The 25,965-nt window shown below is 68.9% G+C and overlaps 1 protein-coding gene across 5 annotated transcripts in view; it reads right to left on the reverse strand.

Annotated features, from left to right (window-relative positions):
• Window positions 1-1,385: 1,385 nt before the first annotated feature.
• Nfic (nuclear factor I C) overlaps window positions 1,386-25,965 on the reverse strand; it is a 47,660-nt gene continuing 23,080 nt past the window's right edge. For 3 of the 5 annotated variants that reach the window (XM_026404267.2, XM_026404266.2, XM_026404269.2), the window contains exons 3-10: window positions 18,124-18,195; window positions 15,716-15,790; window positions 15,080-15,203; window positions 14,576-14,700; window positions 11,075-11,200; window positions 8,915-9,099; window positions 6,393-6,477; window positions 1,386-3,377 (exon numbers count right to left, since the gene is read on the reverse strand). In XM_026404267.2, the coding sequence (XP_026260052.1) occupies window positions 6,427-6,477; window positions 8,915-9,099; window positions 11,075-11,200; window positions 14,576-14,700; window positions 15,080-15,203; window positions 15,716-15,790; window positions 18,124-18,195 (758 nt within the window). In that variant the 3' untranslated portion in view covers window positions 1,386-3,377; window positions 6,393-6,426. The remainder of the gene's footprint in view (window positions 3,378-6,392; window positions 6,478-8,914; window positions 9,100-11,074; window positions 11,201-14,575; window positions 14,701-15,079; window positions 15,204-15,715; window positions 15,791-18,123; window positions 18,196-25,965) is intronic. The other 2 variants (XM_026404268.2, XM_026404265.2) reach the window with 1 other exon arrangement.

Genomic DNA, 25,965 nt, shown 5'->3' on the forward strand with positions numbered 1-25,965 from the left:
TGTGGCTTTTCTGAGAAGCAGGGCAGTCTGAGAACCTGGTGGCCCCAGGACAGTGCGCTGCCTGGCAAGGACCCTCCTGCCACCCTCTGAGGGCCTGAGAGCCGTCTGTGGCCTGGGCCAGGGCGGTGCCCGCGGCTGTCTTCCTGAGGGGTGTGCTGAGGCTCGCGGCCACGGGGAGGGCAAGGCGGTCCCGGGGACCAAGCCACCCACTCCGGCTGCCCCTGCCTCCAGGTGACACTCAGGAGGAGCACAATGAAAAGCCAGAGACAGCCAGGTCACCCATGAGCCCAGGCCTGGGATGGTCCCCCAGGGCAGCCCACGGCCAGGCTGGGGGCCTTGGCTGCGTCCTGGAGCACAGGTGGCTTTCTGGAGGAAACGCAGGATGCGTCATGCAGTGCTCCGGGGCCAATCCTGGGTCCTGAAGGCAGGACCCTTGGGACCCTCCGCCTGGTGACCTGTGTGGGATGCCTGGGGCCTGGGGGGGAGTGGGGGGCTGCCCACTGACCACCTGGCTACTGTCTTAACTTTGGTCAAGAAAGAGCAAAAGGAACTGTAATTAAGGAGGGGGGGAGGGAGGGGGAGAGGGGAGGGGGAGAGAAAGAGGACAGAGAACGCAGGTCAGGGACAAGTGACAACCTGGTGACCACCGGGGCCGATTGAGGCTCGTGACTCGGTGCCCTGGTGGCTGCAGTGCCCTGCAGCCCTGGCCGGGCCAGCTGACCGGGGACGGGTGTTGCATAGAGTTGCCTTTCTGTGCGCTGCGGCCGGCACCCTCCTGCTCACAGCTGGAAGACGGAGCTGGGCAGTGCCCCCGAGGCTGGTCCTTTGGTGAGAAGGTGGGGTGCAGGTGGGGAAGGGGAGGTGCCCTGGGTGGGGCAGCAGTCCGACCCTGACCAGGTGTGCATCGGGGGCGGGAGGGCCCACCTGCAGGCTGCAGGCGTGGCTGGCCTGTGCCCCGTGTGGGAAGTCCTCCCTGGGCCAGGGCAGGGACTCAGACGACCCTCGTGGAGCCTGGGCCTGGGCTGGGGTGGCAGAGGTGAGCACCAGGGAGCCCCGGTGCAGCGGAGCCGAGGAGCCGGCCGGGCGGGCGGGCGGGCAGGGCGCAGACCGAGGGACAGCTGCGGGCCTGTTCAGAGCTTCTCTTCTTTAAAAAATCTTCTTCTTCTTATTTTTTTTTTGTTTTTTTGTTTTTTTACAAATAGAAGTACACCCCGTGGACTGTACCCGTCCCGTGGCCTGACTACGCGTGCACACATGCAGCTGAGAGCCGAGACTGTAGAGTAATACTTATTCTCCGAGGCAAGGCACATCATGTGGTAGAAACTTCGTGCAAATTAGGAAACATGGAACTTTTTAAAGGGTTTTTTGATTTTTTCAAGAGGGGGCCGGGAGGCGGAGGGACAGAGCCAGGTATATCTGCCATGCAGGCGCCACCGTGGGCGACGCCGGAGCCGGGCCGCGGGGTCCTAAGCACCATGCAAAGTAGGTAAAGAGCTGGTTCTGTGCGCCCCGACCCCAGGTCCCCCGAGCGGCCCCTCCCCACCCCCACCCTGGCTGAGACGCTTCCAGATGCCTCTGCTTTCCCCGAGAGTGGCCCACGCTTTGGTCCCCAAACGGTCACCCAGTGGAGGGGCCCTGAGGATGGACGGACGGACAGACAGAGGGACCAAGGGTTCGAGGCTGAGGATGGCAGGACCCTCTGGGCAAAGGGGCGGGGGGGGGCAGCAGAAGGGTCTTTCTCCAAGTGACCAGCAGGTTGGCCAAGGCCCCGGGGCCAATTTGGGAGGAGAGTCTGGAAGCTGGGGTGGGGGGGAGACGGTCGGGGCAGCGTGGGGCGGACGGGCCTGGAGGCCCTGTCCTGCATGATGGCTTTGGCCCGGGGCGGGGCGGGTCTCGGGGTTGTCCCCAGCGCCAGGCATGAAGGATGTCAGTTGGGATGTGTGGGCCAGAAGGGGTCCTTGCGCTGGGGCTCAGTGGCCCCCAAACACACAGCACCGCCATCGGGGCCCCACGACAGCAATCCTAGGAGGGGACGGTGGGACGGCTGGGCCAGGGTCAGGGTCCCCGGTGCCCAGCTTAGTGTTTTGGAGCAGCTCAACGGAAACGCATAGCGATGAGAGGTCCTTGGGCTACAGGTGGACGCCCAGGCCTGTCCCCAGAGCCCTCCGCCCAGGCCTGCTCCCCTTCCAGGTGGCTCTGCACCTCCCCTCGCGGGACGTGAAAGTGCACAGGGGTCCCTGGGGGCGCAGGCACGGGCTGCTCCAGGTGTAAGGCACTGGCGAGGAGGCGGGCCTGCCCAGAGCCCAGCCCGGGGTGCCTGGGGCACGCCCAGCGCAGCCCTGGGGTCCCATCTCTCTAGCTCTGGGGACACAGCAATGAGGGGCCTGTGAGTGGAGGCGGCTGGGAGCGGGGGTGGGAGCCCGGCCACACTGTCCCAGCTGGACACGGGGCGGCCGGTGGGGATCAGGCACTTAAACCACTCTCTGGCCTCCGCCTGGGGACAGGGAGGCTCTGCTGCCCTCCACTCAGTCTGGCCCACCCCGTCCTCAGAAAGCGCGTCTCCTGCTGTGCGCGGGCTCCTCCCTGGGTGCCAGGCGGGCGGCGGGCGGCGCCGGGCGGGCTGGGGTCTAATTGCATAGAGACTTCTCCTCCCGAGGGCCGAAGGCAAGTCCCCAGCACAGCAGGGCCAGGCAGGTCCTCGGGGGTCTGGGAGGGCGTGGCCAGCCTCAGGGCCCGCCTGGGCTCCCCCAGTGCCCGCCTGGCGTCCTTCCTTGGTGAGTGCCGGCGATGGACCCCTGCCACGTCCAGGGCCTCCCCACTCTGCTCTGCAGCCCTCCCCACTCGTCCGCCCACCGCGCCCTCTGTCAAGGTCTCTGCTGGCCGAGGCTGGGGTCCTGGCTGACCCCTTCCCGCCAGCACCTGCCTCCCCTCTTTGGCAATCACCATCCACAGAGGGAGACTGGCCGGGGTCCCCACGCTGGCGGCGGTGGCGCAGGCCCAGGGGGAGGTGGCCTTGCTGGGCGTTGCCCGTCCGTTGGCCCTGGCCACAGGCGCCAGGTTGTGCTCACCTGGTCTCTGGGCAGCGCTGGTGCCACGGGGCAGCGGGTGGCCGTGGGAAGGAGATGAATAACTTAGGGAGACCCTGTTGCGGCCTCCCGCGGGCCGCGGGGCATCGGGAGGGCACGGTGTGTCTCTCGTCCTCCTCCCTCGTCCTCCTGCGCCCGTTGGTGCCGTCTTTCGGCCAAGCTGGGAGTCGGCAGGGGCAGTCTTGCTCGCTCTGATTTTCCACAGAGAACGCGGGTGGGGGCCGGTGCCCCGGGTCCCCAGGATGATGGAGGAGAGGCGGGAAGAGACCTCTGTTATCCCAGGTACCAGGACTGGGCAGCGCGGGGAGAGAGAGAGAGAGAGAGGGTCAGGTCCTCCTGGCCTGGCCTGCCCGTCCACGCCTGCCCCCAGCCCCTGCAGCCCCCTGCATGCCCCGGGCACCTGCCCGGCCTCTGCACCAGCTGCCAGAGACGGTTCCAGCCAAGGCGGACTCGCGCTCACGGGGACAGCGCCAGCACAGCCCATGCACGTGGGGTGGAGCGAGAGTGTCCCCAGTGCCCTGTCACCTGGGTCCAAGCTGCCCTGCGCTCTGATTGCTCGCTCCCGTGACCTCAGCCTGGAGCAGCAGGAAGGGACGGGGCTCCTCCTGGCCCCCACCCTCCAGCGCAGAGGAGCGGCCGGCCCAGGCCGTCTTTCCCATTCAGTGACCCCGAGACCTCCAGGCACAGGGCTCTTCCCTGCCCGTCCACAGAGTGGGGCCCAAGCGAATCAGCTGTCCTGCCCAGGTGACCACGTGAGGTGGCTGGGCAGGGGACTCAGGCTGCAGGGCCCTGGGTCGGGCTCACTGTCCTGGACAGCTTGCCTGAGGAGCCCCCTGCACCGCCCGGGGCGGTGGGCACTGCAGACAGCTCCCTGTCCCCACAGGAGGCAGCACAGACCCCGGCCCAGGAACAGGCTCTGGCCCTGTGGGCAGCTCTCCCTCAGGGCCCGGGCCCTCCCTCCCCCTGAGGCTGGGCGGGTGCCCCACGGGAGTCCCAGCCCCTCCAGCAGGCAGCCGGCCTCTCCTGAACCCGCACCCGGGGCTCTGGCCCCCACCTCCAGCCAAGTTCAAGTTCATCTCGGCCATTACCTCATGTCTGGTTTCCGTTGGCAACCAGACAGGCTCTGGGCGTGACCCTCCGTGGTGACGCCTCCCTCCCTCCCTCCTCCCACCCCTCTGGCTCTGCCTGGCTCCAGCTCTGGACAGGACGGGGTGACCTCGCCTCTGCCCCTCCCACTGCAGCCTGGCTGTGGCGGCCACTGTGGCTTGGGTCTGTGGCTTGGCCCTCCGACCCCAGCTGCTCCTCCGCCCAGCAGGGTGTGGGGAGCCGCTGAGGGGCTCTGCAGTCCTCCGGGGGTGGAGGAGGGGGCGGCTGAGCGAGGGCCAGGCATGTGGGAGGGGTGGAGGGCGCAGCCTCCTGGAGTGGCCAGCAGGGGAGCGCTGACCCTGCACGACGGCCCTCCCCACCCCCACCCCCAGGTCTGGCTCCAGGCTGCTCCCCTGGGGACTGGCCAGCTCGGGCAGCGCTGCTCCCAGGACACACGAGGGCCCTCTACCCCCCAAGGTCTCCCAGCCACGCGGCTTCCCCTCAGTGCCCGCCGCCTTCCTCCGACCCTGACCCGGCTGGCCGCCCACTAGCGTCCTCCAGGGCTCCCCACGCCCCAGGTGAAGCCCACGCTGCCTCTGGCCGGCTCGGCCCCGGCGGCCCCTCGTTCACGGCGTCTCCCCAAACCCGTGCTGCCCGCCTCCCCTCGCCTCCACTGCCAGCCACCCCGGGCACTGCCAGCCCTGTCCCGCCCTCTCCAGGTCCTCCCAGGGTCCAGCCGGCAGGAGAGGATGGACAGGGGAGAGCCCAGGCACCACCCGGCCCTCCTCGGCCTCCCTCCCAGCTCAGGGCTCAGGCGGTGAGGCTGCAGGTGGCGCTGCCCAGAGGCAGTCGGTCAGAAAGCTTCGTGGAAGGCAGAGGCTGACCGTGGAGGCCGGGCCGCCCCCTCCTCATCAGCTTTCATTTCTGAAGCAGGGGGGACATCCCCAGGCTCCTGGGGGCAGGGCGCTAGGTGACACAGCCAGGGGATGCCAGGCTCCGTCGGCACTGGGCGCAGGGGGCGACCTGCTCTCGGGCCGGAGGAAGTGTGGGGAGGTCCTGCTCTTTGTCCCTTAACGGCTCTCTGGGAGGTGCTGAAGGCCAGAGGAAGAGATTGCGGTCCCCACCACCCCTCAGCACCTGCGTGCCGCCTGCCGCCCTCAGCACCTGCGTGCCTCCCCCTCTGCTGGTTCCCTGGGAGAGGCTGGGTGGAGGCTGGGGAGGCCCCAGGGGCACAGCTGGAGCGGGGCGGGGCACCTGCCTCCACACGAGGCCCCAGTCACACAGGGCCCAGGTGACCGGGGTAGAGGGACGCTCCTGTCCCAGCTGGGGACTCAACTCCGTGGCCTCCCCGGCCCCTGCCTGGGGGCTCGGGTGGCTGTGGGTCTGGGCACGGGGTCTGCACACGACCAGCTCTGCAGAGCTGCGCTGCCCTGAGCTGGCTCTCTGTGGCCGGGCCTGCGAGGCCGGCTGTGGCCACCACTGCTCTTAGCCACAAATCCTGTGGCCTCCTCAGGCCAGGTAGCGGGCTTCTGGGTCCAGCCTGCACCAGCAGCAGACCAGGCCCCGAGCGGAGGGCAGGTGCAGGGTGCTTGGGCCTGGGGCTGAGGCCTTGCCAGGGCACTTGCTCCTCGCCGTCCTACTCCCTGCCGACCGCCTGGCACACACTCCACCTGGGAGGACAACTGTGCCCTGCCCGACCCTGTCCCCGGTCCTGCTGACCTGCAAGGAAGCCCCTCCTCACAGCCCGCACCGGCTCCACCACCTGCTGGACCTGGTAGGGCCGGGTGGCTGTTCTGGAAGGTCCACCCCCACCATGGAATGCCCTGGCAGCCAACTCCCTGCCTCTCCCTGGCCAGAGCATGGGAGGGATGAGGGCTGGGGTGAAGGCTCTGGTGCTGAGCTGTGTGACCTCGGGCAAATGGCCTGCCTCTCTGGGCTTTGGTTTCCCCTCTAGACAAATGGACCCTTAGTCTCTGTCTCTGGGGCAGGAGATGCCACTAGGAAGCGGTGGGCAGTTGAGGGCTGCTTCACACCTGGGCGTGGTGTGCCCTCGGAGGCCGAGGTGGGAAGTCCAGCCTTGCCTGGTGTCCCAAGAAGCCAGTAGCGGGCTCAAGGCCCTGGTGGGCTGCGGGAGGCTGGCCCTGCGCCACAGTGAAGGTGCAGGCCCAGCAGGCGGCCTCTCCCTGAGCCCCCCGCCCCCCGCCGGCCTTCGGCCCCTACCTGTGCCTGATACACGCCCGCGGATCCCTTGGTCCTAATCCCACAAAGGAACGGTTTGCAGGGGACGTGTCGGGCGTAGAGTAGGCTGCAGGGAGGAGAGAGACCGAGAGCCCGTTAGCGAGGGGGCGCGGGTGGCAGAGAGGGTGTCTGTGTACCCGGCTCCCGGGCTCCGAGCCGCTGGCCCCTGGCTGATCTGGACCCTGGAGAGCCGAGGGTCCTGACTCAAGGGCCAGGGGTCCCGGCCAAGGGACCAGCAGGGCAGAGGGAGGCCGTGAGTTACTCGGTGTCCCTCTCGGGCGCAGCCTGTGCCGGTGGGCGGCGGCCGGAGCCATGAGCGACTGAGGACCACTCCCTGCTGGAGGGCGCGGTGGGCGGCGGCTCCCTGGTCTATGTAACTCCCTGGTGGGTCCTGTCACTGCACAAAGGACTCGCCCCTACGGCTGTGGGCCAGGCGGTGGCCGCTGAGGCCGGACCTGGGAGGTCCAGGGCGGCTTCCCTGGTGGAGGGAGGTGGGGAAGGCGGGGGTGCACAGTGGGAGGCAGGGAGGGAGGGCCCTGTGGTCCCCATCTGTGACGCGGTGGCTGCAGGGACCCAGGGTGGTCCAGCTTTTGCCCCTTTCTGCAGTGCTGGGGTGGACCCCGGGCTTGCGCTGCTGACCACACCCTCACTGAGGTATGCCCCGCCCAGTGCAGTCCCCAGCAAACGCCATGCCCACCCTTTGACAGACGGGCGGCCAGAACTGCAGGGCGCAGGGGCGACCCCACTCCCACCACCACACCGAGCGTCCTTCTGACCCACGTCACAGCCTGCTCCCCGCAGTCCCCCAGTTAGCACCGTGACCAACCCCTGTGGCTGAGCGGGCTGAGGCCACGCCCAGTGGCGTCCCTGAGGTCACCCGGGCGCGAGCTGAAGTGCAGCTTTGACACGCAGCCGGGGCCACGGCCCACCCTGGGGGCGGGTGGCGATGGGCGGGTGAGCTGGCCCCTGCCGTGAGGAGCCTGGCCCGGGAGGGAAGGACCAGTGCCTGAAAGGCAGGAGGGGCAGTGGGCGGGGCCAGGCCTGTGGCCCCAGCAGCGCGGGAGGCTGAGGCCGAGGACACGAGTTCAAAGCCGGCCTCGGTGACCCCGTGAGACCCTCCTTATACAGAACACCCACGGGCTGGGGACTGGGCTCCACTCCGGGACAGAAAGTACAGAGACAGGGCGGGCGGCTGGCGGGCAGGACGGCCCCAGGGTTGCACTTGGCCTTGATGGAGACCGGGCACTAGGGCCTGGGCCTACGGGGGGCCTGCAGCCCAGAGGGGGTGCACGGCCCTGGCAGGTGCCGTTGTGGCAGGGGAGGCCCCATGGGGGCCACCGTGAGCCCAGGACAGGGACAGGAGTGGCCTGGAGCAGTCCAGGACTGGCCGGCTGTACTCCAGCGCTCAGGAAGGGCCAGAGGATGTGCTTGGGTCGCCTGGCAGGTGGGGACGGTTGTCGCTAGGTGTGGAACAGGCCCTGTGTCCAGCCCCCCCGCTGGCGGCCGGCTCTGGGTCTTAGGTGAAAGCCCGGCTTCCGACGGCAGCCGTGGTGTCCACCTTCCACAGAAGACGGGCCGGTGGCCCTGGGAGGCCCGGGTGACAGCATGTCTGTGCTAGGAGCCCCGGGCACAGCAGGGCTTCTGAGCCCCAGATGGGCTCGCGGGTCCCCCTGGCCACGTGGTGCGGTAAGTGGACCTAGAACTGTGGCCCGGGCTGTGGCTCACTGCTGCTGTCCTGGGGCCACCCTGGTCCACGCAGGCCATCAGCTAGCTGAGCTCTGCTGGGCAGGCGGGGGCCAGGGCCCTGGACAGCCAGCCCCGGGCGCTCGCTAGGACAGGGGTGGGGCGCGGCGGAGGTGGGGGGCGGCCGGGGCAGCAGCACCTGTGTGGGAGGGCAGCAGCCGCAGCTTGGCCACTTCCGTTTAACTGGGGGACAGGGGAACACGTGGTTAGGGGACGGGTGTCCCTGCGGCCGGGCCATGCTGGAGCTGAGAGCCCCGCCCGGTCCACGGCCAGGCGGCGTGGTGGGTGGTGGGTCTGCGAGCAGGCCAGGGAGAGCCCCGGGGACAGCGCTCAACAGCGCCTGAGCCCGGGCGCGCTGGGGTACCCGTGTGGCCTCCTCCGTGTGCCACCCGCAGACCCTCACTCCCCCTCTGAGCCCTGTCACCTCATGCCAGACGCGGCCGGCGCTCTCCTAACTTGTTCCAGACACGACCCATGGCGGTGACCTTACCATGAGGACCCACCGACTCCCAGGGCCAAGGTCTGTGCAGTCTCCGCACTGCCAGAGCCGGACCGCCGGCCGCTGCCCAAATGCAGTTCCCCGCGCACTGGGCTGGCGGTGCTGTGGGCCCGGCGGTGCCCGTGGACCACCCACTGGGCCCAGCCCAACGGACGCGGGGAATGCCACCCTTGCGTTGGTAAAGCCGATGGAAGTGGAGGTGCTGCGGCCGCCAGGCGCCAGGGTCGCCGGTGGCCACCCCGAAGCCACGCCCACCACTCACCGGTCCAGGCTGCTGGCTGGCTGGGTCGCAGGCCAGCGAGACGAGATCTTTGAGGGGGTCCTGGGGGTTGAGATGAGGCGGGTAGCGGATGGCCGTGTGGGGGAAGTAGGTGGAGGCCGTCTGCGGCAGGATGGACGTGGTGGGGAAGTGCAGGGCCGAGGACGGGTGGGGACTCCTGGCGATCCCTGTGGAGACAGCAGGAGGCAGGGGTCACGGGCGGGGCTGCTGGGCCGTGGGCATGGGCCCCACCTGCTTCCTGGTGCTCGATGACAGGCCGCGATACCACAGGGCCAGGCAGCACCGGCCCCGGGCCACCCAGCTGCATCCTCAAGTTCACGGCCCCTGGGAGCCCAGAGGCGTCTTGTCTTGTCCCCAACTTATTTTTTTTGCAGGGCTGGGATGGGACCCAAGCCCTGCGCACGTCTGTGAGTCCCCCGCCACCCGCTGCGCCCTTTTATGTGGGGGCAGAACGCCACTGATGGCTGACTCTGGCCTGCAGCCGGCTGTCCTTCCGCCTCGGCTCCTGAGCAGCCGGGATGACCAGCGGCTCCGGCGCCCGGCTCCCGTCTGTTCGAAACAGAGGGTGTCAGCGTGACCTGGAAGACGGGTCACCTGCCTGTGGCCACCAGCAAGCAGGTGGCCACCCCGGGGTTGGAGCCCAGGCCGCCTGGTCCCTTGTCCACCTGACGTGGGCCTTTCCAAAAGGGCCAGAGGATAGATCTTGTTAGAACTGACGCGGAGTCGGGGCCGGGGCTCCCTGCACCCACGAGGGGCCCTGGGTGCCATCCTCGGCTCCCAAGGCAAAGGCCCCGCATCCACCTGCAGCTAATAGTACAGCCTGGGGCCTGGGGCTCTCACCCTCGGCTGGACCCCCGGAGGGGGAACCTGGGCAAGGTGGCACCGTCCTGAGCACGGGCGGCTCGCCGCCGTCTCCACACAGGATGAGCCGGCCCCACGGGTGCGCTCACGCCTGGAGACCCCTGAGGTCCATGGAGGCCGAGCAGGCTCTGCACCACCCTCCCCACGGGGGACAGGGCACCCGTGGGCTCTGGCTCTCTGAGGTCTGAGAAACAGTCCCCCGAGGGCACCGTGAAGTCCCCTGTCCCCTGGAACAGCCTGCAATTCAGTGCTGTTCGGTACCCTGGCGAAACTGCAAACGTCACCACGGATTCTAGGACATTCCGTCACCCCTAAGGAAGCCCTGGCCCTCCTAATCCTGCCCCTGCGGGTCCACGTCCCATCTCTGGACTCTGCTGTCCTGGACTCTCCTGTCACTGGGTCACATCTGGTGGCCTGGGTGTCTGGCTCTCACTGAGCTGCAGCTGCCACCTCGCTACTGCAGGTGGGGCGGAGGACCTCCGGGTGCGCGTCCCTACACAGCTCCGTGCCCTGAGCACCTGCTGTGCCGCTGTCACCCGCCCCATAGAGTGGCTTTCCTGTGTGTCCCTGGCTGCCCTGCTCCCAGCCCCAGGGCGAGGGGTCTAGGCCACCTGCCCACCACACGTCACGGACAGGAGCGGTCGGCCGGGCCTCCCTGGCCAACTCCTGGCCCCAGCACGCGGGTCCTGACCTGTGTCTCCTCCTGAGGTGGCCCGTGGCCGCCTGGCCAGGTGTGTGGCAGGGGCTGGTGCTGGGGGAGCCCTGAGCCTGTCCTAGGCTCCTGCGGGGACAAGCTGTGTGGCCACTAATCCCCCCACCAGTGCGCAAGGGAGTGGGCCGGCATGGTGACCAGCTGCTGGCCTGTGCCACTGCGGTGCACGTCCTTCTGTGACCCCTCTCCTGGGGGGACGGTGTGCCCAGGCAGGGCCCGGCCTGGCCTTGGCCTCCCTCTCAAGTCCCTGAGAAGGCCGCACACAGCCCGCTCCACAGCACTCTGGCCTGGTGGCAGCTTCTGATTCTGCCCGGTGAGCCAGCGTGTCTGGGGGACACAGGGACAGGACCATGCAGGGCCCTGGGGGCACAGTGGGGAGAGCCCCAGGCTGAGTCCTCTTGGCAGAGCGGGAACGCAGCCCTGCACACTGTTCACTACCTCTGTGTTCTCCTGGCTGGAAGGCCACAGCAATGTGGCTCCTGGTCAGACGTCTTGTGGGACTTCCCCGGGGCCGATGGCTCTGAGCAGAGGGCCCAGCACCCCTCCCTGCTGGGGCCCAAGACACTCACCGCTGTGCACGGCGATGACAGGCCGGTGGTGCTGGGTGAAGCTGGACAGTCGGGGTGAGTCCTGGGGGGACGGGCTGTTGAAGGGCGACTTGTCCATCTCTGTCTTCTTCACCGGGGACGAGATGCCTGTAGGGACAGGGATGACAGGTCCAGGGGTCATGCTCCCAGGACCCCAGACCTCCCGAGTGCCAGCGCCCACAGGCTCAGCGTGTCGTGCCACTTCCTGTCCCGGGGCCGGGAAGCCCACTTCATGGTGGAGCGGAGGCTGGGCGCAGGGTAGGAGGCCCCAGGGTCTGAGGCTGTGGGCGGGCAGCTGGATGCCCACAGGTGGAGCCCCGCACGACCCCCGAGCCAGTGGGGAACACTCTGCAGCCACTAACTGTGCACAGCGGAGCCCGCTCACACCAGAGTGACCAGGCGTGGCGGACACGGGAGCAGCGGGCAAAGGAGCGCAGGACCCCCACCCGGGGTCTCACCAGGGGGCAAAGCAGAGACAGGGGAGGGTCTGACAGGCGGGCTCCAGGCTCAGGGCACCCGCTGGCCAGGACGCCTCCTGGTCTCTGCTCTCGCGGCCACAGCGCACCTGCCCCGCTGCCCCTGGTGGCCACAATACTGCCGTGAGCCTGGTGGTAGGTGGCAGAGCCAGGGGACAGGCGGAGCCCGCGCCTGTGGGGTAGGGGGGCCATGGCCTCAACGGAGGCTCCTAGGAGGCCCAGCAATGGACGCCTGCAGGATGGACCCCCCAAGAAGCCCTCTGCCCACCTGGACACCACAAGGGATACCAGCCGAGGGCGGCTGGGAGCAGGGCCCGGGCTCTCCCAGGGCCAGGAGTGGCCGGGGGGCCCAGAGGGCACGGGCAGGGGCCTGCAGGACGAGGCTGGCCAGGTGCTCGGGGCTCCCCAGGACGGCAGGGCATGGACGGAGGTGTGGACGGCCCTGCCCCGCGGCCTCCAGAGGGTGACGGCACTGCCCGGCATCCCCCGCCTGCCCAACACGCGTCGGGCGCCCCATCCCGGCAGCTGCCCCGGGACCCACAGGCTGGCAGGGCCCACTCACCAAGCCACTGCGTGCCCCGCAGCCTGGGCAGCACCGGCTGTCCAACAGACCCCACCGCACCCCTCAGCCCAGACACTCTGGGTGGACACGCCGCCACGGACCCTGGTGTGTAATGGGAGTTCGTGTGCCAGCGTCCCCATGGGATGCCACTGGGTCCCTTTACTAAAGAGGCCGCGCCTGTCTGCCCCGTGGCCGGCCGGTCTGCTTGCTGCCAGGCCTGTGGGTCCACACAGGCCCAGGACCAGGCAGGCAGGGACGTGGGTGGCGCACGGCGACCAGACGGCACCTGGCCCTGCTGCAGGGGGCCAGCACCCCACTCCTGGCAGGGCTCGGACCCCGCCCATCGTGGCCCTCGGGCCTGGCACTGGGCGATTCTCGGGGGCACCCAGGCACTGCAGGTGCTGGGCAGGGTCCCCAGGCCAGGCGCTCCCCAACTGCTGCCAACATGTCCCCAGACATGGCCAGGCCCCTGGGGACAGTGTCACCCAGGTGGCCTTTCTGGTGGTGGCTCTCTCCCTTCCTGTCTGGACGCCCACGCAGCAGCCCTGTGGGGCTCCCCTCCTCCGACTGCCCTCTGGCTGGTGCTCGCTCTGTGCCTCCCTGAGGGACGAGGGACACGGGGGCAGCGGGCAGGCTCCCCTACCTCTACCCGGCCCACCTGAGCTGGGAGTGGGGGGCCTGGGGAAGCTGCACCCCCACCCCAGGCTCTGGCCTGGGGGGTGTGACCTGCGGCAGGCTCCGTTTAAGGTCCCGCTCCGGAAGAGGTGACCATGGGAGCCTGAAGACGGCACAGAGCAGGCTCCTGTCCACGGCCCCAGGCACGTCGACTGAGAGACCCGGGGGGCAGGACCTCGGTCCCCCACCATGGGGACTCCTGGGCCCGGCCAGCACCACCTCACAGGGGGGGTTTCGGGCAGGGATATGAGGGGTGTGGCCAGTGAAAGGGAGCCAGTGAGCAGCGAGAGTGCTCGCCCAGGTCTGCCTCCGCTGCCCCCGTGAGAGAAGCCTGAGGCACAGAATGCCCACAGCAAGCCTCCCTGGCTCCCCTGGAAGCTAAGAATGGCACCTGAATGCCTCCTGGGCACGGGGACAGCAGGAAGAGGCTCAACGCCACTTCTGAAAAGAGCAGCTTTCTCTCTCTTTTTTTTTTTTTTTGGTATCGGGGATCAAACCCAGGGGTGCCTCTCCCTTGATCTACGCCCCCAGCCTCTTTTATTTTTTGAGACAGGGCCTGGCTAAGTTGCTGAGGCTGGCTTCACACTTGTGATCCTCCTGTCTCAGCCTCCTGAGTCACTGGGATCGTAGGCCTGCACTACCACACCTAGCTGGAGTGCACTCCTGATGGCTGGAGCTCCAGTAGTGATCTTGGACCATGAGGTGGAAATGAAAACTATGCTTAGTAGAATCCCAGGCAGGAGCCTGAGTCCCTTGTCACTCTTGCCCAGGTATGCCAACAGCTGGACATTTACCTGAGAGAGAAACGGACTGTCCTTTGGGTTTGCTCTCTCTTCCAAGCAAACCTAAGCTTATTAAACACAGGGCCTTTCTAGAACCCAGCCTGACAGACAGGGACCCAGACACTGAACCAAACCCTAGGACCAGAAAGACAGGGCTCCCTGGGGCTGCAGTCGTCCACACGGTGACAGGAGGGCCTCAGGGCCCCAGACGGCAGCCCCGATGCATTTAGAGACCCGCAGGTAGAGACCCTGGGCTGATCCCAGCAAGACACCAGCCAGCGCAGGGCACCTCGCCCACCTCCTCCCGTTCTCCGCAGGCCCACCCCGGGCAGGCGGCACTGAGGCCGGGCGGTGGCAGGCCGGGGGTCCCCCCGGGTCCCTCCCACACCGGGAGGACCTGGAGCTCCGGCCCGAGACCACCGTGGGGTGGGTCAGCTGAGGGTCTGGGGCGCGCCAGCCGCGAGGCCAGAGGCCAGCCCACGAGGGAACCTTCCAGCAACGGGCCTCTAGACGAGGGCTGCGGGGGCAGGGACCCAGAAGGGGACCTCGGAGGCAGCCAAGTGACCCCAAGGAGCCGCTGCCCAGTCCCACGAGAAACGTGCCCTGGGGAGGGCCCTAGGAGGCCCCCGCCCACAGGGCTCGCTTCGGGAAGGGACGCCACGGGAACGGAGGCCCGTGCAGGACAACAGCCCCGACGGCCCGAGTCCCGCGGAGGACCCCAGGGCGCAGGGCTCTCTGCACCACAGGGGAGCCCAGAGAGCGGCAGTGCCGGTCCTTCCGGGACAGCAGGGAACCCCACAGCTGCAGGCACACGTGAACCCGGATTTACTTCTAAAGCACGCTGCCGGCGCGACCACAACTCCCAGGAGGCTCCGCGGGCCCGGGTCGACTTCCTGACCCGGCGCGCGCGCAGTGCCTGCCGGGATACGTAGTCCTGGCCGCTGTCACCCGACCGGAAGGCCGGCTCCGTCCCCGTCTCCAGCCCTACCTCCTTCCATGTCCTCCGTCCAGTTGCGGCTGCTACTCGTAGGAGAGCTGGGTGAAGTGTAGTAGTCGCCGCCGGGGCTCGTGTCCACGTCCTCCTCCATTGAGCCCGATTTGTGTCGCTTACTCCTAAGGGCGAGGGAAAGGGAGGCCAGTTACCATGGAGACGCAGGGAGGCTGCGGCAGACGGCTCTTTCCGGCTTGAAGGGGCGGGGCGCGGGAGGTGCTATCGCGAGACTTCACAGGAGCCGGCCGGCGCCGAGCGCCGCGGACACCTGCTCCGACCTGCCTGCGAGTGGCGGGGCCGCCTGGGGCGACGGGGCGGCTCGGCTCCTCCTGGCAGGCAGCCCGCCCCCTAGTACCCAGCCCCACTTTGCAGATGGGGCACGTCCCATCTCGGGCCCCGGGGGGGTTTTGAGGGATGAGTAGGAGTTTGTGTGGCCGAGCGGAGTGTGGGGGCCGGGACTGCGGGCCCGGGAACCCCGCTGGGGAGGGCCTGGGCGCTCACCCGCTGGACGAGGTGCTGGGCAGCGTCCTTCTCATGCCCGTGCTGGCGGGATTCAGGTCGTAGGCCAGGTGCCCCTGCAGCTCTCCCAGAGAGAAGTTGGGTCCTGTCCCGGTCACCACAGGTGCTGCCCAGGGCAACAGAGAGGAGAGTGAGGGAGGGAGGGAACCGTTTGCCCTGCAGGGCGGGCACCACCCAGTGGCCAGCCCCAGGGGGACTCCTTCCCCTATTGGCTTGGCCATCAGCTCGGCCAGAGTCTGCCTTCTGTGCACCAGCAAACCGAGGCCATGGGCGGAGGCCAAGGCCGCCTGGGAGGCAGAGGAGTAGCTGGGGCTGGAGGCCAGGCTCTGCGGATCTGGTGGGGGGGCACTGGCCAGCGCTAAGATCAAAATGGGGGTGTCCAGCAGGCCCACTGGGAAGGCAGGGGACAGGGCTGGGCCTCTGGGGCCTCCTGCCGTGGAGTTTCTTTAGATCCTCTGCCTGGCCTTGGGGTTCTGGCTCCTGGGAAGGGGCCTGTCACCAGGATCTTGGGCTCTGGGAGTCTTAGGGTGGTGACAGGGAGCAGAGGAGGGTGGAGGGCTCTTCTCTGATGCCCCTTCCCTCTCCAGGTCCCATCTCAGGGCCCACGGGGACACTCACTCCGGGACACTTGGATGAGCTCGGTGACACTGAACACGCCGGAGGTGACAAAGCTCTCCTGGAAGTCAGTTGTGTCTGGAACAGGGAGATGGTGGGGTCAGCAGGCGGTGGGCCAAGCAGGCCTGTCTGCTCCCCCCATGGCTGGCCTGAGCCAGAGCCCCTGCGGCGGGTGGGGAGCCGGGGCGTGGCTCAGGCTGCCCTGGTCAGCGAGGTCCGGCTCCCTGGTGGGTGACCAGGGGCGTCACACCCCACCCCAGAGTTCCAGGTCCTGTTCTCAGAGCCGGAGGGGTGAGCACTCTGATGTGGTCACAGGAAAGCCAGGGTCAGCCGTGGGCCAGCCCCGCCCACCGCCCCTGGCCACGCTCTCCGTGTGGAAGGGGTGCCCAAGTGTGGACAAGAGAGGCGGGAGTGGCGGGCCACATGGGACTCCATGTCCCATGGCTCACAGTGGCCAAAACCGGAAAACCACCCAGCGTCCGTGAGTGGGTACGTGGACACAGTGGCCCATTCACCCGCAGCGTCCTCAGCCAGGCGGGAGCGAGGTGACACACTGGCAGCATGGAGGGACCTGAGGACCTCGTGCTCAGCAAGAGCCAGACACAGTCCACAGTGTGTGACCCAGTGACAGGAGAGTCCAGGAGAGCAGAGACGGGACGAGGACCTGTGGGGCAGGGCCGGGGAGGGCCGGGGCTGTCTGGGGTGAGGAGAAGGTTCTGGAAGGGGTCGGGGTGCTGGTGGCACAGCACTGTGGACGTGCTCAGTGAGCCGACTCCACTCTGAAAGGCCGTGAGGGCACGGGTAGGAGAGCTGCCTGGCAGGGGTGCGGGTGCCCCGGGTGCGGAGGCCGGGCAGGTGGAGGCTGGCGCTTGGAGCCAACCCCGGGTGCAGAGTCGGGTACGGATCTCCCCGTGGGGGGCGAGAGGGGGTCTGTTAAGATTTGCCAGGTGCCAGGAACATGCCCGGTGACACCCTCGGAGCCAAACTACCAGGGTCAGGACGATTCAGCACAGTGCCTGGCCACCTCCCTGAGGGCTGCCGTGTGCCAGGCAGCAGGAGCAGCCCGTGCAGGGTGCCCAGTTGGCACACACTGGGCAAGAGGGGCACCAGCAGCGCGGGGCAGGAGGAGCCAGGGAGGGGGCCCTCAGCCCTGGAGGTGGTGGGACTTCCTCTCCCAGCCCCCAGGGGGCAGCAGGGCTGCAGGGAGCTCATGCCGGTGCCCAGCACCCAGCCGTGTCCAGGACCCAGCCCTGGCAGCCAGGACCCCGGGCCTGGCGTGACGTTCGTGCCTGCCATTCGTGGAGCAGGTACTCTGTGCCTGGTGCCCTGCTGGGAGCCTCAGGGACACGTCTCCGGGAGGACGGGTGGTGGCCGCTGAGTGGTGTCCAGGGGAAGCGGCCGCAGCCGTTTCCTGCCGACCCAGCTGGCCGCCGTGTCAGTGCCCCCGCCCTCCCCTCCCGGCTTCCTGTTTGTGCAGCGCCGCGCAGCTGCGGCGGGCGGGCGGGCGCGGGGACTCCCGGGCAGGCGGGAGGACAAGGTTTCCTCCCCAGATCCCAGGGTCCCCCGGGAGCAGGCCAGCGCCTCCTGGCCTGCAGGGAGGCCCAGGAGGTTGAGGCTGCCGGGAGGAGCGGCCGGGCCTGAGGCTTCCTGGACCCGCAGCCGTCTGCCGCCGGGAGGCCCTGGCCGCTTCCTGCCGTCCACGTCCACCAGGCCCCGCTCCGTAGCTGTCCTGTGTCCTTCCCCTGTCACTCCTCCTCCCCGACACTTAAGAGACCCACTGTGTGCCAGGTCCTGTTCTGGACACTGCGGCCCGAGTACGCTCGGGGCAGGGGGGCCCTGGGGGACACCTGGCCGCGCCCGTGAGCCCAGCGCCTCCGGAGGCCCAGGCAGGAGGACGGCAGGTTCAGCTGGGGACCGAGCAAGGCCCGGCTCAAACAACCTCCAGGGCCGGTGGGGCTCGGTGTGGGCTCGCCTGGACGTGCAGGCCCTGCTCCGTCCCCAGCTCACGAGGCGAGGGGTCAGCAGGAAGGACAGAAGGCACAGGGCTGTGGCCAGGAGCAGCCCGGGCCAGCAGGGCTGAAGGGGCTCAGGAAGACGTCCCTGACGGGACCTGGGGGCCCGGAGAGCGGTCAGCTGACCAGGCGGAGGGACAGGCTGTGCCAAGGCGCTGGTGGGCAGGAGGCCGAGGGGCGGGAGGGTCCCGGGGCCACCTTGGCCTGCGGCCCCTTCCTGCTCCTAGACTCTGCGCCCCCGGGCCGACTTTCCTCCGCCTGCCCGAGTCCCCGGGCCCTCGCTCGCCCAGCCGCGAAGTGGAGCGGCAGCGCGCTGCCTGGCCACTGCTGGAGGACCACACGGCCCCCGGAGGAAGGACAGGGCTGGGTGGCCCCCGCCTGCCCACTGCGCCGACTCACCCAACGTGATGGGCTTGCTGTCCTCCTGGTCGGACCCCATCCCTGCCCGGGGGCTGCTGCTCTGCTCCGCGTCTGCAAAGAGAGGGGGAGGGGTTGTGGCCTCGGGAGCCGCAGTGCCCACCTCGGTGCCGTCTGAGGCTGGGCTGGTCCAGAACGTGCCGGGTCCCTCTCATTGGCCCTGGAGGATCATGACGTGTGGCCAGGAGCCCTGCAGCCCCCAGCCCAGCCCCAGGCCCAGTGTGCACAAGCAGGAGTGAGGCCCGTCTGCAGGGCTGGCTCCGTGGAGGGCTGGACTCCCCGCTCTGCCCTTCCATACTGTGTGCCCCTGGGCAAGTCTCCTGCCCTCTCTGAACCTCATCTGTGATATGAAAACTCCCAACCTGCCCCGTCGTCCTGCCCGTTTTACAGACAGGGAAGCTGAGGGCCGCGGGGGCGAGTCCTGGAGCCCGGTGGTTCTGGACCCACAGGGCTGAGGGGTGCCCTCTGTGGTGCCATGCCCCACCTGCCCACCTGGCTTGGGGGCCCCTCTGCTGGCTTCTCCCACTTATCTGAAATCAGTGGCCCCTTGGCAGATGAGGGAGGGTGACGGCCGCGCAGACGCTGAGCTCAGCGCCATCGGCTGGGCAGCGGGATGGAGGGAAGGGGCCCCACCTCCCCAGGCCAAGAGGGTGGCGGGAGGCACTGGGAGGCCGGAGGCCGGTGGGCCCGGACACAGACGGGACGGACGGAGGACTCCGGCTGTGTGGCCCAGGGAGGCCGAGCCTCGGTCCCGCTTCCCCTGGGCGAGCGGCTGCCAGGGGGCAAGGACGCAGTGTCCCTGCACTGGGGCGCGGTCCTCTGGTGGCCCTCGGGATCACATGGGCACTGTCCCAGGGCCCGTGGTGAAGGTGGGAAACGACACCCCGGGCTCTGCGTCAGGACCCACGCCGCCCGGGCCCAGGAGCGCGCAGTGCCCGGCAGCGTGTGCCCAGGGCTCCCAGGCTGGGCAGCCAGCGGCCCTTGGAGCTGGCCAGTCCTGCTTGGACTGCCTGGAGGCCAGCACAGGTGGCCACGCTGCAGGGAAGGGCCCAGTCCGGCGGCAGCTGAGCCTCTCCCAGGCGGGTCGTCCACCCCAGCCCTGCTCCCAGGAAGGGGGCCATTCCTCCAACCTACCAGGCGCCAAGCTGGGCCCCGCGCCCATGCCAGACCCCATGGTGCAGGGCGCAGGCCACAGGCTCCCCCCCTTGCCCTCCCAGGGGACAGGAGGCCCCTGTGACCACGCGCCCAGGCACGCCGCCCTGGGGGCCCTGCGTGGCCATGGCTGTGTCCTGAGAGTACAGCACTCGGCCACTCCATGTGGACCTCCACCAAGTGACCCCTGACCTGGGCCAGAGGTGTGCCCCCTGACCTGGGCCAGGCACACCGGCCTCGATTCCCTGCCTGGGAGGGGGGCCACGGCACGACCCACCATCCAGTGTCCTGGGGCCACCAAGTCCAGGAACAGCAAGCCAAGGGCGCTGCCCACAGGTGGACCGGCCCCAGCGTGGCCTCAGGAGCCACCGCGGACCGTCGTGTCCGCAGCCCGTCCCGAGGCCAGCGGCTTGCGTCCTGCAGACCTGCCCTGGCCAGCATCCAGGCTCGGAGCGTCCCTGCGCTGCAGCGCTGCCTGGGCCTGCGGAGGGACGCGCAGTGGCCGTGTGGCGGTGGCCGTGGTCTGGCTTCCCCGGTGTCTCGGTGGTGGGGACGGGGACCCAGGCCGCTGTGCCTTGAGCGCCCAGCCCCTCTTCCTTGGCCGCGTGACAGGCCCTATGCTGCCCGGCGGCCTGTGCCTGCTCCTGAGGGCCGTGTGACGGTGGCCGCTGCGCCTGGCCCTGGGGAGTCCATGGTGACTTGTTTCTCAGTTGTCCCTGGAGGTTTGTTTTTAAACGCGGGTTGGGGACCTGGTGCCCGGCCTGGCCGCTCCTTCTCGTGTCCACCTTTTACTGTTTGAAACCTGAGCACCCCGCCCAGGGCCCGGGGCACATGCGGGTGACACGGCCGTCCCCACCACCGGCTCCAGGACTCTCGTGTCCCCAGGACGAAGCCTGTCCCCTCCAGACTCCCAGCCCGGCCAGTCCCATAGGCTGCCTCCCTCTCGGTGGCTGAGACTCCAGAGACTCCTGGCACGGACCACGGCGTGTGCCTGTGTCTTCTGGTGTCACTGAGCACTGTGTCCTCAGGCCCGTCCCCTGCAGCAGGGTCAGAGTGCCCCTCATCTTCTGCCCTCCCACCCTGGACCCTCTGGGAAGCGCGGGAGGCGCTCGGCCACTTGCTGACCGCAGTCCGTTGCTGGGCTCCTGAGAGTCCCACGTGCAGACCCGTCCACCCCGGGCGCCCCTGGCCGCAGTGACCCCTCAAATGTAAGTTAAACTGACGTGAAGTCGGGGTCCAGGGCCGGGCTCGCCTCGCAGGCGGGAGGCCCCGCTCCGTCCCCAGCAGCATGTACAGGGGACAAACAGGATGAGGACTGTCCACCCACGACCAGGAACATTCTTTAACAAACAGGGAAGTGTCCAGGTCGTCAGCGGGACCCGCACGTCCAGGCCGCTGTGGCAGGCGACCGAAGGTCACCAGGAGGCCCAGACGCGCCCACCCTCAGACACGGGCGCCGGGGCCTCCTTGGCCGCCACAGACGCCGAGTGGCAGTGCAGGTCCGGCTAGTGTCCCACTGAACTGGAGGAGGCCCCGCGCGTCGCCGACCCCAGCCACCGCTCCAGGGTGGAGCCCAGCTCAGGGCAGAGGGCGCCTGCCCAGCCGCCCAGGGTCACGGCCGCCGGTCCGCCCACGGGAGCTGTTGTGGGGGCCGCGTCCGGGCACGCGTGGCATCACGGCGGATGCCCAGCCAGCAGAGCGGAGGCAGGGACGAAGCCCAGTGCCCCACAGTGCCCAGGACACCAGGGGACAAGGACCCGGCCCAGGGTGCACAGCATCTGGGGCCCAGGCTGCTGCGTCCACCTTGGTGGAGGTGAGGCCAGCTCTGGAGGCAGAGGCAGGAGGGTGGCAGAGCTGGCTCGGCGGGGGGGAGGGGGGGCGGGTGGCACGCCTGTGCCCCCCACTGGGGCGCAAAAGGCTTGCAAGGGGTCTTTGGGGCGGTCCTGGGGAGAAGCCTGGGGAACAGCACCCAGCCCTGCGCCAGTATACAGCAGGCATTCAGCAGGCTCAGAGACTCTGCCCAGGGGCAGCAGGGCCACCCCGCCCCGCCTGGAGGGCCTGGGTCCTCTTTGTTTGTTTGTTTGTGGTAGTTGACACAACACCTTTATCTGCTCATTTATTTTCTGACCCCAGGGCCCCTCCCGTGCTGGGCCACGGAGGCCGGCCCCTGTGGGTTCCTGTGGTCTGTTCGCCGGCCCGGGTGGGTTCCTGTGGTCTGTTTTGAGGACTTTACGTGCAGGTTCGCTGGGGGCAGTGGGCTGGTTCCCACCTGCCTGCTCCCCTCTTGCTGTGTGGTCTCAGGGGAATGCTACCCATCTCTGAGCTTCATGGATGGAATGAGCCGTGGGCAGGGGCAAGAAGCAGACTCAGTGTGGCAGGAGCCGGGAGGTGGGCACCAGCGTCCAAAGCTGGCTTCACAGGGTTGGGGTGGGAGGGGCTGGGGGACCAGGCAGCTCTGGAATCGGGATGTGGGGCTCAGGTCAGGTCAGCCCACCACGGCTCACTGTGTGGGGTCACCTATTTTGCAGCCCATGAACTCAAAGTTGGCACAGAAAGAAGGACCAAGTGGCAGAGGCCACAAGCCACCTGGTCAGAGCTGCAATGTCCACCGTGAGGCCTTCCCTGAAAAGGCTTGCTGACTTCTGGCTGTGTGTCCTTGGGCAAGTAGTTTGACGTCTCTGAGCCTTGCTCTCATTCATAAACTGGGGCTGAGAAACGTTAGCTCTTTCCGGGGACTGCCAGCACGGATCACTGAGGGCTTCCTGGAGCCATCCTGGGGGGACAGCAGTGACCATAACGGATGGACACTGCTCTGGGTCTGGAGGGCCCTGCACTGGGGGCATGAGCAGCAGTCCTGCAGGCGAGGGCCAGCCCGGCCCAGGAGGGCTGGACAGAGCTGCCCTGCGCTTAGCCAGTGACCCTCTGGCCAGGTGGAGCTGCAGTGTCACCACCACGGACTCAAGGGTCTCTGAGTCCCTCTAGGGGACACCTACCTAGGTGGGGAGACTGAGGCACGAGACGGGCAGAACAGGGTCCAGCACGCAGAGGGTCAGCGGCCAGCGGCCGGGGGTCTGTACCCAGCCCCTCCCCCGCAGCCCCTCCCTGAGCTCGGGCAGGGGCGGGGCCTGTGGGGTCTCCGCCCCCTCCCCAGGACGCCGTCTGCAGTGTGGGGTGTGGGGCGACTCCTGGCCCTTGGATCCCTTCTCTGGTCAGTTAATAGAGTCCCCAGCTGGGGACCCACCTCCCGAGCTCCTCCCGCGTCCATATGGCTGACAGTGGCGCTGGGGACCAAGGCGGGCGGGGCGGGGGGGCCGTGGTCCTGCTCAGCCCTCCCACCGGGGCTCTCAGAGCACCAGCCTCGGCCACTGGGGGAGGGTGGTGACGGTCACCTGGGGCTGGCCAGGCTCCAGATGCCGAGCTGTGCACTGGGCACTGGCCCATCTCGGGCCCCACGCGGGTCCTTGGTGAGCCGGGCCACCCCTGGAGACCCAGAGAGGCACGTCCGTTACCCCAGGCCACTCCGCAGAGGTGGCAGTGGACAGCACCCGCTTCTGCCCCTCTGGAGCCCAGTCCGGGGAGGAGCGTCACCCGCAGGCTCCCACGGCCACCTCGGCAGCGGGTGCCGTCCTGGGGCTCGGGACACGCTCTGCCCTGTGCCTGTCTGGTTTCTGGGCCGGGGTCCGGCTCTGCCGCCCAGACTGGCCTGAAGTCCTGGCACCAGGGGGAGCTGGGGTCACGGGCACGTGCCACCACTCCCAGCTGCACTGTTCTGGGTCACACCACAAAAACACACCCCTGTCCTCTTGCCATCGCAGCGGGAGAGGCCGGCCGGGGGCTGCCCGGGGCGGCCTCAGCACGGCTCGTCCAGCGTCCGGGTCCTGTGCGCGGCTCGGGGTGATGGCGGGACTTCTCGGAGCCTTAAGACGCACTGGGACTCTTCTGGTGGTGCCCGGGTCCCGGCACACGGCCTGGCTCCCACCGCCCACAGGCCACCCCGGGGACTTGGAAGGCGCAGGTCCCCACTGTACCGGGCAGGCCCATCTGCCGAGCCCTGGGTGAGCACCGCAGCCCTGGCCACGCCCCAGCCCCGGTGTCGCCGCCTGCAGGTGGGCATTCGCCACTGACCTGCTTCAGGTCCTCTGTGGGCTCAGAGGGCCCAGGGAGGCGAGGGCCAGCCACCAGCACCCGCAGCACCCCTGACGCATGGTCACATCCCAGGGTCACAGGAGCAGGTCCTGGCTCTGCCCAGCCTCCAGGGCCCACCTCCCTGGGCCACAGTCCTCCGCAGGACCTGCCCGCCCTGCCCTGTCCACCCTCCCCTCCCCTCTGCTCCGCCCCAGGGGCTCCTCCTGCCCCAGGGGCTCCTCCTGCCCCAAGGCCTTTGCACAGCATGCCCTCTGCACAAGCCCTCATGGCTCCATCCTCAGACCTCGCAGAGACCACGCCTGGCGCATAGCTGACCACGCTCGGCGCCTCGTGCCGCGAGACCCTCGTGTGCGCAGCAGCTGTCTCAGCGACACCCTCTGCTGGCTGGGGACCACTCTTGCTGCCCAGGTCCATGTGGCCTCTGTGTGCAGCCAGGGACGTCACCACCCCCCGCAGCCTTGCTCAAACAAGCACGTGACCGCGGGACGGCGGTGTCAACGCCCTCCGCGGAGGGTACAGGCTGTCCTTTCCTGTCCATGGCCCTGAGCCCAAATTTGGCGAGTCCCAGCTCAGGACAAAGGGCTGCCGGTGGCCGCGGCCCTGCCCTTCCTCTGCGGGGACAACACCCTGAGTGTCGGAGACGGCGCTTCCGCTCCGGCAGCTGGGCGGCCAGTGGGCAGCCCCAGCTTCCACCCGAGGGACGGTCACCACCTGCCACCGGCCAGGCGCCGCGAGGGAAGGGCTCTGAGCAGAGACGGCTTCCCTGGGCGAGGGGTCAGGCAGGGCCCAAGGCCCTGGGGCAGGAGGAGACCCTGCGGCCAGAGGGCCTGGGGGACAGGAGGCAGGAGCAGCACTCGGGCCTGGACGGGGCAACCCCTGCTGGAGACGGACAGCTGAGCGTCAGCCTCTGACCCACCTGTCCCTCGGCGCGGGGGCCTCTGGGACCTGACATGAGTCAAGGACAGGTGCACAACAGACCCAGTGCAGGGGGGGACGCCCGGCGTGGGCCACCCACACCTGGAGGTCACTCAGCCACGAGGAGGAGCGAGGGGACATGCGTGTGCGTGGACCTGGGGACCCAGTGCCAGGACCTGAGCCAGGCGTAGCAGGACACGCGGCAGGGCCACCCTGGAGCCCCTGAAGTCAGAGCCCCGGAGGGGACAGCAGGATGGCGTGGGGCTGGGAGGGCGGGCACACGAGGTGGCGGCCACTGCGGAGCCCGGGCCCTGAGCCCGCCCTGGGCCACGGACACTGGCTCCACCCCACTGAGGGTCCTCCTCCTGCCCGCTGCCCAGGGAACCCCGGCCGCCCAGGGCAGGACGCAGAGGAGCCACGGGCAGCCGGCCCAGGGGTGGCCCCCGGCCAGGGGGTGGCCTGGGAGTGGACACGCAGCTGATCTGCTGACCTAGGCTGTCGGGCGAGCCGCCCCGTCCATTCTCCAACCTCCACCGCGTCCCTCAGCGGCTGGCCTTGCCCGGCCACGTCCCCCTGAGGCAGAGCCAGGCCCTGGAGTCCCGGTGGCCGGTGTTGCCCGCGCCCAGGCCCTGGCCGGCCCCCGTCCAGCCTCCCCGTCCTGCAGGCGTCCCCGGGGCCTCCCCCGACCTGCACCTCCAGGCCCCCAGGCCCTTGTCCCCACCAGCTCGCGCCCTGGCCCTGGCCCCTCCTGGTCCCACCACCCGGGGAGTCGGGGTCTATGAACAGCAGCCTCCTGGGGGGAGCCCTGCCCACCTCCTCGGGTCAGAGCGAGTCCCCTCCTGGCCACGGGGCCCTCCCCGCCTGCTGCCCCCACGGCTCCAGCCAACGGGCTCTCCACCCCAGGGCCTTGGCACAGTGGTGCCCTCCCCACACACCCCGCTGCTCCCTGACGCGACTCGAGTCCCTGTCGGTGGCTCCGTGTCCCCCATCGCCCACCAGGCCCGGCCTCTCGGGGCCCCTCCAGGGCCAGCTCCCTGCCCCCTTCTGGGCAGTCCCTGGGCCCTCCTCCCTTCACAAGCTGGCGTGTAAGAACCCGGGATTCTTGGGTTCAGCGCCCCTTGAGTGCCCACTGTCTACCCCGTCCCAGGCGCTGTGTCACAGCAGACAACAGAGCAGAAGCTAATGCCCCCGAGGTCACATCCTGGGGCCAGGGATGGAGCCGCGGGGGAGGCTGCAGCTAGACGGAAGCCAGCTTCCCTGGTAATGTGACAAGACCAGGCCCAAATTGCTGTGGCCTCAAGGAGTCCCTAGACACGGCCTCCCACAGGCTCTGGGCCACGTGTCCCCAAAGGCCTTCCTGTCCTAGCAGAGAAGAGGCAGCGCCCCTGCCCAGCCTCCTCAGGCACAGTCGTCCACAGCACCCAGGGTCCCCAGGGACAGTGCGGGGCCTGGACAGGACCTGGCAGGTGTCCTCCCTGACGTGGGCCTCGGCCCAGCCTCCAGGCTCGGCCTCCCCGATTCCTGGAGTCTGCACCGCAGTTTCCATCTCCCTCTGCCCGGCGCCTGGGCCGCCGCCAACCTGCTGGGGAATCACTCTCAGAGCCTCCCTGC

Source organism: Urocitellus parryii, chromosome 3, assembly GCF_045843805.1.
Source record: "Urocitellus parryii isolate mUroPar1 chromosome 3, mUroPar1.hap1, whole genome shotgun sequence".
Classification (NCBI taxonomy): Eukaryota; Metazoa; Chordata; class Mammalia; order Rodentia; family Sciuridae; genus Urocitellus; species Urocitellus parryii.